General features: G+C 46.0%; 1 protein-coding gene across 2 annotated transcripts in view; it reads left to right on the top strand.

Annotated features, from left to right (window-relative positions):
• The window catches only part of LINS1 (lines homolog 1), a 26680-nt gene extending 16128 nt beyond the window's left edge, over window positions 1–10552 (top strand). For both annotated transcript variants that reach the window (XM_027776151.1, XM_006159495.3), the window contains 3 exons: window positions 263–853; window positions 5090–5261; window positions 9552–10552. In XM_027776151.1, coding sequence (XP_027631952.1) covers window positions 263–853; window positions 5090–5261; window positions 9552–10431 — 1643 coding nt within the window. In that variant the 3' untranslated portion in view covers window positions 10432–10552. The remainder of the gene's footprint in view (window positions 1–262; window positions 854–5089; window positions 5262–9551) is intronic.
• The last annotated feature ends 227 nt before the right edge of the window (window positions 10553–10779 follow it).

Genomic DNA, 10779 nt, shown 5'->3' with positions numbered 1-10779 from the left:
GAGTTTAAGCCACTGGATCTGGGACTCGAACCGCAGTCGACTACATGGGAGTCCAGCGACATAGCCATTACGCTAACTGCTGGTCCCTTAACAGTGGTTTTTAGCTGTTCATCTCTGTGTTGTCATTTAAGTTAGGGGTAGCATTCCAGATCTTATTTTTTCATCTTGTACAACGAAATGTATAATAATGGAATTGTAAAATTGTGTTTTAAGAAACTGATTTTTTTTTTTCTATCGTGAATGACTGTTTTTATCTTTGCAGAAATTCTAAAGCAGTTCCTGACTCCCTTTGACTCTGCTTTGCAAGCATTTTACAACTCCTTATTTTCTCAGCATTTTGCAAACTGCCAAGAGACTTCTAAAATAACAAACACCTTCATATGTTCCCTGGATTTGCTCGAACTTCTCCTAGCCTCTAGAATCCACCTGAAGTTACATTTCACCTGCCAGAGGATTCTATTTTTGAAACCGTCTTACTTGCTCAATGTTATCACCTGGCCCGTTCAGGCTTTTGTGAAAAGGAAGTTCATTATATTTCTCAAAAAGTGCCTTCTCTGGAAAATGGGTGAAGACCTCTGTCGGGGATCTCTGCCTGCCTCGCTGCCACCTGACCGTCACTTAGACGCAGACACGTTGACTTTAGCGGATGCCGTTTTGCACGCTGTGAATTTGGGGTTGCTGAAGACTCTGTCTGTCGATGAAAGACCTTCCTACTTTGGAGGCTGTGAAGTTCAGCCGGGACACGAACTTGTCTCGGGTCCAGACCACGTGATCCTTAGAGCCGCGAGCTTAGTTATAATGAAATCCTTAGAAATCAAGTTTCAAAATTGTACTTCAGCAAATGAAATGAAAGGTAATTCTCCAAATTCCTTTTTTTTTTTTTAATGCCAAGTAATGTATAATTCTTGACTTAAAGTTATTTATTCCTAATGTTCAAATCTCAGGACCATGAAAAGTTCTACTAATATAAGCTATATATTTTCTTAGTTCATAGTTTATTCATTTTCTTCCCCAGGAAAAGGAGAGAGATCTGGAATTTTCTTAGGAAATAAGGTCAACTTTTTGGAGGTTAAATTGAATTTTTCTTTTTTAAGAATTTATTGAGGGACCAGTGATGGCATAATGGTTATGTCGCTTAACTCCCGGATAGCTGACCATGGTTCAAGTACCAGATCTGGTGGCTTGGGCGCACATGTGTGCACATCCAAAATCCCTAGAGGAGATTGCAGAAGGGCTTGCAGCATGGCTATCCCCCTTGGGGGGGTGATTTTTTGCTTCCTGTCTCTCTCTGTCTATCCAGTAAGCATACATGCCCTAGAGTAAAAATTCTCTCTCTCTCAAAAAAACAGAATTTATTGAATTTTATTTATATATTATTTGTATTTTTTAATTTGCTGCAGGGCACATGTACTCACCAGAGAGAGAGAGAGAAAGTGAGAAAGCAAGCTGCCAGGTCTGGGATTCGAACCCCAAAGTTGGTCATGTGGGAATCTAGTGACTAAACTACCAAGCCACCTGCTGGTCCTGAAGGTGAATTTTTGCGGTGGAAACGAAATGACTTAGGTTAAAGAAAAAGTTGCTTTGAAGTAAGTGATAGGAAATTCCTAGTCAAATACTTGTGTTTTATTCCTATTACCTTCCAGTAGTATGCGTGTTACGGTGGACAGGTTACAGTTAGAAATGGAATTGAGGTGTGTGTGATGCAGTGGTGGCATATTCAGGATATTCACTCAGCAGTTCCAAAAAAAGCTGTGCAGAGAATGATTATTGGTATTGAGGAAGACAGGTCCTCACTTCACTTGAGAAATAAATAGTAAACATCTTTTGGGACCAGCAGTTAGCATAGTGGTTATGTCGCTGGACTCCCACGTAGTCGACCGTGGTTTGAGTCCTGGGCCTGGTGGCTTAAAACTCATGCCGGGCGCGTGTGCGTGCGTGCCCAAGATCCCGAGAGGAGAATGGAGGAGAAGGGATTGCGGCATGGCCATCCCCCCTGGAGGGTGATTTCTCATTAGAAAGTATCTCTGTCTGTCTGGTGAGCGCATGCGTCCTATAGCAAAAACCTTTGCAAAACAAAAAGAAAAAAGAAATAAACAGTAAACATCTTTAAATAGGCAGCGTACAGATTCATTGAAAAGTCCCAATTGTAAGCAGTGGTTTCCCTGAATTGCTTTGGTTATTCTTCAGCTTTTAATAACTTTCCAAGTTACAGTTCTGTGCAGTTATACATTGCAACACTAGGTGGCACTGTTATTTAACTCAGTCTTCCATTGCAGTTAAAACTCCTGAAAACCTTTTTGGATTTCCGGGGAGTTTTTTGTTTTTTCTTTTGTTTGTTTGTTTAAGACAGATTTTTGCTATGGGGCAAATGCGGTCACCAGAGACACAGAGAGACAGAGCCAGAGAGTGAGAAATCACCCCCAAGGGGGTATGGCCACACCACAGTCCCTTCTCCATTCTCCTCTTGGGATTTTAGGCATGCACGCACACGTGCCTGGTGTGAGTTTAAACCACCGGGTCCGGAACTCGAACTGTGGTTGACTATGTGGGACTCCAGCAGTATAACCATTACACCATCTGCTGATCCCGGGTTTTGTGCTTAGCGATGGATTCTTCTTTCCTCTTTCTCTTTTTTTTAGTTGTTTTGCTATAGGGTGCATCCACACGCGGGGAGGGAAAGTAAGAAATTGTAAGAAATCACCCCCCAGGGGGGATGGCCACCCCACAGTCCCTTCTCCTCCATTCTCCTCTTGGGATTTTAGGCACGCACACGCGTCTGGCATCATTTTCCAGCCTCCAGGTCCAGGACTTGAACCATGCAGTCCGCCATGAGGGATCCAGCCCCCTTAATGTCAACACCACCTGCTGACTCAATAATAGTATTTTCTTTTAATGCTTTAAGCAAACTGTTTTTCTTCCGGTATTTTGAAAGCAATTTTTCTTTTTTGGTCTGATTGTGTTCTTGTCTTTAGTAATAGGCAGCTATGGCACCCAGTAAAGTCGTCTCTGTTTTTTATTTATTGATACGCTTTTACAGGAAGCCACATAGCTCTCATTTCTCGGAGAGTTATGTGACGGTTGTGGCTATATGTTTGAGTGATTGATAGGTTTTGCCATAGGGCGCATGCGCTCGCTGAGGAGCGCTAGAAAGCGAGAAATCACCCCCCGGGGGGATGGCCGCACCACAGTCCCTTCTCCCCCATTCTCCTCCTAGGATTTTGAGCAGCACGCACAAGTACCTAGCGAGATTTTCAAGCCAGCAGCTCCAGGACTCAAACTGCGATCGGCCACATGGGAGTCCAGTGCCTTAAACCCTATGCCACCTGTTGGCCCCTGGACATACATTTTCAATGTTTGCTCTTGGGTGAGTTCCTTTTTCTCTCTGAGCCTCAGTTTTCTTATTTGTAAGACAGGGATAAGCACTAACAGGTCTTTTTTCAAAGTATGAATTTTTTTTTTTAAGAATTGTTTTATTTAACTTTATTTAATCATTTATTTATTTCAGTTTGACCAGGGTGGGACAGAGAGAGAGAAAGTGAGAAAGGAAGCTGCCAGGTCTGGGACTTGAACCATGATTGGCCATGTGGGAACCCATCCCCTTTAACCATCACGCCACCTGCCGGCCCCCAGAGTGTGACTTTAATAATGCATTGTGAATTGCTTTAGACACGCTTAAATTTATATACAAGCTTGTGTTGCATGATGCCATTTTGCTCAGCAGTGGCCCTCACACAGCTTTGGTCCTCTAAGAGTTGTGGGGGTGCCTGCAGGTGGTGTGGTGTGGTGAGTAAAGGCGCTGGACTCACACATGGCCACTTAGGGTTCGAGTCCTGGACCTGGTAAGTTGCTTTCTCACTTTCCCTTTCTCTCTCTCTCTTGTCAAATTAAAAAAATAATAATAATAACAAATTGAATTTTTTTAAAAAAGAGGGACCAGCAGGTGGCATGATGACTACATCACTGGACTCTCGCATAGTCAACTGTAGTTCAAGTCCCAGACGTGGTGACTTCAAACTCACACCAGGCACATGAGTGTGCATACCCAAAATCCCTATAGTGGACTAGAGGAGACGGGATCACAGCGTGGCCATTCCCCTGGGAGAGCTTTCTCGCTTTCTGTCTCTCCGTCTCTGTCTCTCTCTCTGGCAAGTGCACACACCCTATAGCAAAAATCTCTCTAAAAAAGTAATTTAAAAAAAAAGAATGAGAAGAATGAGACCAGCAGTTGGCGTAATGGCTACATTATTGGACTCCCATGCATGTAGTTGACCGTGGTTCAAGTCTCGGACCCGGTGACTTAAACTCCTGCCGGGCATGTGTGCGTGCGTGCCCAAGATCCTGAGAGGAGAATGGAGGAGAAGGGATTGCAGCGCGGCCACCCCCCCTGTGGGGGTGACTTCTCGCTTTCTGTCTCTCTCTCTCTGTCTTTCTGTGAAGGGCACATGCCTTATAGCAAAAACCTCTCCAAAAAGTTAAAAAAATAAAAATAGAGTATACTAGTTGGGCCGGCAGGTTAAGGTGCGGAACTCACACATGGTCAACTGTGGTTCAAAGCCTGGACCCAGGGGCTTGAAAATCACATCAGGTGTGCTTTTGTGTATGTGTGTGTATGTGTATGTGTGTGTACACACCCAAAATCCCAAGGGAGAATGGAGGAGAAGGGATTGTGGCATGGTAATCTCCCTAGGGGGTGATTTCTCACTTTCCCCCTCACTGTCTTTTTTTGACTCTCTCCACTTTACCAGGAAACCATCTAGGTTTGGGTAAATACACTTTGTGATGTTTCCCCCGGGGTGGGGATGGCCACGCCACAATCCCTTCTCCATTCTCCTCTCGGGATCTTGGGCACGCACGTACACGCGCCCGGTGTGAGTTTTAAGCTGCCGGGTCCAGGACTCGAACCACCATCGGTCATATGAGAGTCCAGCGCTGTAACCATTGCACCATTTACTGATCCCAGCAGACTCCCTTAACGATACATGACCCAGAGCTTACCCCCACCGTTACGTGCTGGAGGACTGTACAGAGAATGTCTTACCGACGTGTTCCTAAACCGTTGCCTGCACTTTGAAACGTGCGTGTTTTGAAGTTGATTTACAGAGGTTCATGTCTGAGTTACTGACCTTCTTAAAGCCTCACCTTCAGCCCCCTCTGCAAGAATACCATCCGTGTGAATGGCTCTCCAGGGTCTTCATAGAACAGGACGACGACATGCTGGAGGCCGCCAGAGCGTCTTTGCACATCTACCTCAAGGTGACCCGGTCAGTGTTTTTATCTTATCTTAATCTTATCTTATCTTACCTTATCTTATTTTTGCTATAGGGCGCATGTGCTTGCCAGAGAGAGGCAGAGAGGGAAAGTGACAAATCACCCCTCAGGGATGATGGCCACACTGCAGTCCTTTCTCCTCCTCTCTGGATTTCGGGCACGCACACATACGCGCCCGGTGTGTTTTTCAAGCAGCGGGGTGTTAGACCCAAACTATGGAGTCGGCCATGTGGGACCCAGGGCCTTTTTAAATTTATTTACGTATTTATTTATGTAGCCATCAGGCACATGCCTTTGCTGTGCAAGACAGAGAGAAAAGGACAGTTAGAAATCATCCCCCCAGGGACCAGCAGTTAGCATAATGGCTATGTCACTGGACTCCCATGTAGTCGACCGTGGTTCGCGTCCCGGACCTGGTGGCTTAAAACACACACCAGGCGCGTGTGCATGCGTGCCAAAGATCCCGAGAAGAGAATGGAGGAGAAGGGATTGCGGCGTGGCCATCCCCCCTGGGGGGTGATTTCTCGCTTTCTGTCTGTCTCTGTCTGTCTGTCTGGCGAGCATACACGCCCTATAGCAAAAACCTCTCTAAAAAAAAAAAAGAAATCATCCCCCCAGAGGGATGGCCATGCTGAAATCCATTCTCCTCCCTGCTCTTCTCAGGATTTGGGGCATGCATGCCCAGAATCCCAGGAGGAACAGGGGGGAGAAGGGATTATATCATGGTCTTCCACCCTGGCAGGGGGAGGTGATTTCTTGCTTTCTCTCTCACTGTCTCTGTCTCTCTCTCTGGCAAGCGTGTGTGCCTTATGGCAAAAACCTTCTTTAAAAAAAAACAAGTATGTCTACAGAGCATAATAAGCAAATTGAAGACATAAACATATTCACCGTACTAATGACATTTTATATCAATTCTACTTCTGCTTTATCGCAGCAGTTATACTTGGGATAACATGTCCTTGTGGCAAATATCTGTAATTGGTTATGAAGTTCGTAACGGATGACCCTCACCCCGTTTCTGCTTCTGCTTCCTCGAATCCCTGACGTCCTCGCTCTGTTTCCACTTCTTTCTTGGCCTGGGAGGAAGGGAGTTCTCCCTAATGACCGGCGGGATAGTATCTTGCTGCCAGGGCTCCCTTGTATTCTGGCACTTGGCTGCTTTCAGGACCGTAAGCATTTGGGGCTGACTTCCAAAAGGTCCTAATCAACAACATAACATTCCTGCATGTGATTTGAGTTAGGTTCATCAAGTGGCCAAATACAAATTCGGTCTGAAAGTGTTCATGCCTGTAAGAGTGTAACTTTTTTATTTTTTTTGGTATGTTTTGCTATACGGTGCATGTACTTGCCAGAGAGGGCGGGGGGATGAGACATCACCACCTGGGGGGATGGCCACGCTGCAGTCCTTTCTCCAGTCTCCTCTTGGGATTTTGGACACGCACATACATGCGCCAGCTGTAGTGTTTCAAGTCACTGGGTCTGGGATTCCAACTGCGTAGTCAGCCACGTGGGACCTAGCTCCATAATCTCCATGCCACCTGCTGACCCTGTGAGAGTATATCTTGGGACCAGCAGTTAGCGTAATGGCTATGTCGCTGGACTCCCACGTAGTCGACCGCGGTTCGAGTCCCAGATCCAGTGGCTTAAACTCATCCCGGGCGCGTGTGCGTGTGTGCCCAAGATCCCAAGAGGAGAATGGAGGAGAAGGGATTGTGGCATGGCCATTCCCCCTGGGGGGTGATTTCTTGCTTTCTGTCTCTCTGTCTCTCTCTGTCTTTCTGGTGAGCACACGCGCCCTATAGCAAAAACCTCTCCAAAAAAAAAAAAAGAGTATTTCTTGATTTTACTCAGAGTTGGCTTCTTACTCTTCAGGAAAGAGAAAGCTTTTGAATTTTTTTTTAAAGAATTATTCAATTTTATTCATTATTATTATTATTATTTTAAATTTGCTATAGGATACATGCATTCACCAGAGACAGAAAGAGAGAGAGAAAGTGAGAAAGCAAGTCTCCAGGTCTGGGACTCACACCATGGTCGGCCATATGGAAATCCAGCACCTCAACCACCACTCCACCGGCTGGCCCCAATAGCTTCTGAATTTATCTTACCTTACATATAAATTTCTCACTTTCTCAACTTCAGTATGTCTAGAGAGGCATGTACTCATGACATACATATTTCTTTTAAGTTTATTTATGCACACACGTGTACTCATCAAACTCAGGTCTCTGGACTTGAACCAGGAACTCTCTCATAGGATTGCCTGCCTGGCATAGCATCATGTTTAACTGCTAGGCCACCATCTGCCCCCTGTATTTATATGTGTGTGTGTGTGCGTGTGTGGATATGTGTGTGTATATATGTATGTATGTGCATGTATATGTGTGTATGTGCATGTGTATATGTGTATGGGCGTCCATATGTATGTGTGTATGTGTGTGTATATGTATGTGTATGTGTGTGTGTGTGTATTTGTATTAGTTAAGAATTTTTGACTGTAAATGATAGAAACTAACTCAAACTAGTTTAAGAGAAGATAAATTACTGGTTCGGAATTGGGACTTCTAAAGGAGCAAGCAGACATCAGCTATAATTCTTACGTATTGGAATTCAAATCCTGTCTTCGGTGATTTCACTTTTTCTTTATCTCATGACTCTGAATTCACTCAGACATGGCACCAGCAGCCTTATAGTTAATAATCTTTTGGGACCAGCAGATGGCATAGTAGTTACATTGCTGGACTCCCACAGGGACCAAATGTGGTTCAAGTCCCGGACCTGGTGGCTTCAAAATTACACCCGGCGTGTGTGTGTGTATGTGTGTGTGTGTGTGTGTGTGAGTGAGTGTGTGCGCGCACCCCCAAGATCTCGGGAGGAGAATGAGGAGAAGGGATTGTGGCATGGCCATCCCCCCCCCCCGGGGGTGATTTCTCACTTTCTCTCTCACTGTATGTCTCTCTCTTTGGCGAGCTAAGGCAAAAAATCTCTCAAAAAAGATAAAATAAAAAGAATCTTTCAGAGCTCCAACAGAAGTCTGGGGGTGGGGGTCTGATTAGCCCTCCTGGGTCGCAGGTTATTGACAGAGCCAGGCCGGGAGCCTGGGATACTCTGATTGGCCACTGTGGTCGTGGGCCCACCCATTGAGGAGGGTGAGGACAGAGGTGTAGCTCCAGCCCTGCCTGGCCACGTGAACTTGGTCACCTGGCTGAGTGAGGCCTTCTGATGTCAGGAGAGAGGACCACAAGGGACTTCTGTTCTGCAGACAAAGACCAGAGCTGCCAAAGGGAGGGGACTTGTTTTATGGAGTCAGATTTATGTGGAGTTCGTGGCGAAGGAGGTTGGTTTTGAAGTTGTTTATCTCTTAAGGTAATATATCGATTAAAAGGTAGACTAATGGGTGAATTTGTGGCATGTGAAGTATATTAAAACTTTTGTAGGGACCAGCAGTTAGCGTAATGGTTATGTCGCTGGACTTCCCATGTAGTCGACCATGGTTCATGTCCCGGACCCGTTGGCTTAAAACTCACGCTGGGTGCGTATGCGTGCGTGCCCAAGATTCCGAGAGGAGAATGGAGGAGAAGGGATTGCAGCGTGGCCATCCCCCCTGGGGGGTGATTTCTCGCTTTCTGTCTCTCTGTCTCTCTCTGTCTTTCTGATGAGCGCACATGCCCTATAACAAAAACCTCCAAAAACAAAAACACTTTTGTAAAAAGTCATCAACCTGGGACTAGCCCATGGGCCTGGTGGTTAAGGCAGCTGGATCCCACCTGGCTGATTGCATAGTTTGAGTCCCAGACATGGCAGCTAGGAAAACACACCATGCGCTTTTGTGTGCGTGCCCAAAATGCCATAAGGAAAGAAAGAGAGAGGAGAAAGGATTGCAGTGTGACCATACCCCCAGGGGCATGGGGCATGCTTTCTGCTTTCCTTCTCTGTCTCCAGCAAACATACATGCCATCTGGCAAATTTTAAAAGGAAAAAAAAAGGGGGACCAGCAGGTGGTCTAGTGGATACAGTGCTGGACTCCCATACAATCGACTATGATTCCAGTCCCAGACGTGGCCGCTTGAAACTCGCGCCAGGTACATGCGTGTGCATGCCGAAAATCCCAAGAGGAGAAAGGAGAAGGGATTACGGCGTGGCCATCCCCCCTGGGGGGTGTCCTCACTCTCCCTTTCTCTGTCTTTCCTGCAAGTGCATGCTCCCTATGATAAAAACCTAAATAGGAAAAAAAGAAAAAAAAAAAAAAAGCATTCATCTGAATTCTTTGTTTTCATTTTCAGAGACTGTGAAGCTGCCGAAAATCCGCCCCAAGGAAAAGAAACGTGGAACCATCACACGCACGAACACGGCTATAGCCCTCACTGTATTTTCTTATTCTTTGTAAAAAATCTTAGCTTCGATGCTTCTGTTCTTCTTGACTTTCTCATTTCATCAGAAACCTGTTTCCTGGAATATTTTGTGAAATATTTAAAATTACTCCAGAGAGACTGGCATCATTTCTTCATCACCTGCAGGGACTTTGATGCCACCTCATCTAAATGTGGCAGGAATATCCGTGGGCGTGTCACGCCCCTTGGCCAAGAGAGAAGCTCTAGCCGGACACCACCGCCTCATTTGACAGGTCTGGACAATCACACAGATGCTCGGGCTCGGGCCTGGCCTTCTCAGGCGTCTTTGGAACCACTGGACCAGGTCACCACGTCCAAGGGAACCCACGCCGCACAGCCTCGTGGACTGTCTGCCCCCCGATCTTCTCGGGGCCTGGTAGATTATGACAGCTCGAGCGATTCTGAAGCGGAACTCCCAGATGAGCGTCCAGCAGACAGCAGACAAGCGTCGTTACACCAGGAAGCGATGCAAAAGCTTCCGAGCACAACCAGAACAAGTAAGGATGAAAAAGAACTTTGCCAAGAGCCTCAGTCAGGACCTAGAGTTCCAGAAGATTCCAACACATCCTTCTCCGTCGATTGGGAAGTCGCCCCAAATAATTTGATCTCTGAGGGCGGCGTGTTGTCCAGGACACTCAAGTGTCTTCAAGAGCTGCAAGGTGCCCTTGATCGTTTGCAGAAGAAAAACCTGTTCCCGTATAACCCAGCCGCACTTTTGAAGTTGTTAAAACGTGTAGAAATGATTTATAATCCTAGGATGAGGCCTTTGTAAAACAGTGGCATTGTATTTCCAGCAGTTGTTTCACCTTCATATAAGTTGTCCCTCCATGAGATAATAGTATATTAAAAAAAAAATTTTTAAATCACAGCCCAGGGACTTTTTATTTTTTTTTAAGGTTTTTGCTCGCCAGAAAGAGAGAGACAGAGAGACAGAAAGCAAGAGACCACCACCCAGAGGGGATGTCCACGCCACAATCCCTTCTCCTCCATTCTCCTCTTGGGATTTTGGGCACGCACATGCATGTACCCAGTGTGTTTTTCAGGCCACCAGGTCCGGGACTTAAACCATATAGTAAGCCATGTAGGATCCAGCCACCTTAGCTATCACACCACCTGCTGG

The sequence above is a fragment of the Tupaia chinensis genome, unplaced genomic scaffold (genome assembly GCF_000334495.1).
Source record: "Tupaia chinensis unplaced genomic scaffold, TupChi_1.0 Scaffold000632_1, whole genome shotgun sequence".
NCBI classification, from domain to species: Eukaryota; Metazoa; Chordata; class Mammalia; order Scandentia; family Tupaiidae; genus Tupaia; species Tupaia belangeri.
Note: the sequence above shows the minus strand (reverse complement) of the source record. Positions and strands in the feature narration are given on the sequence as shown.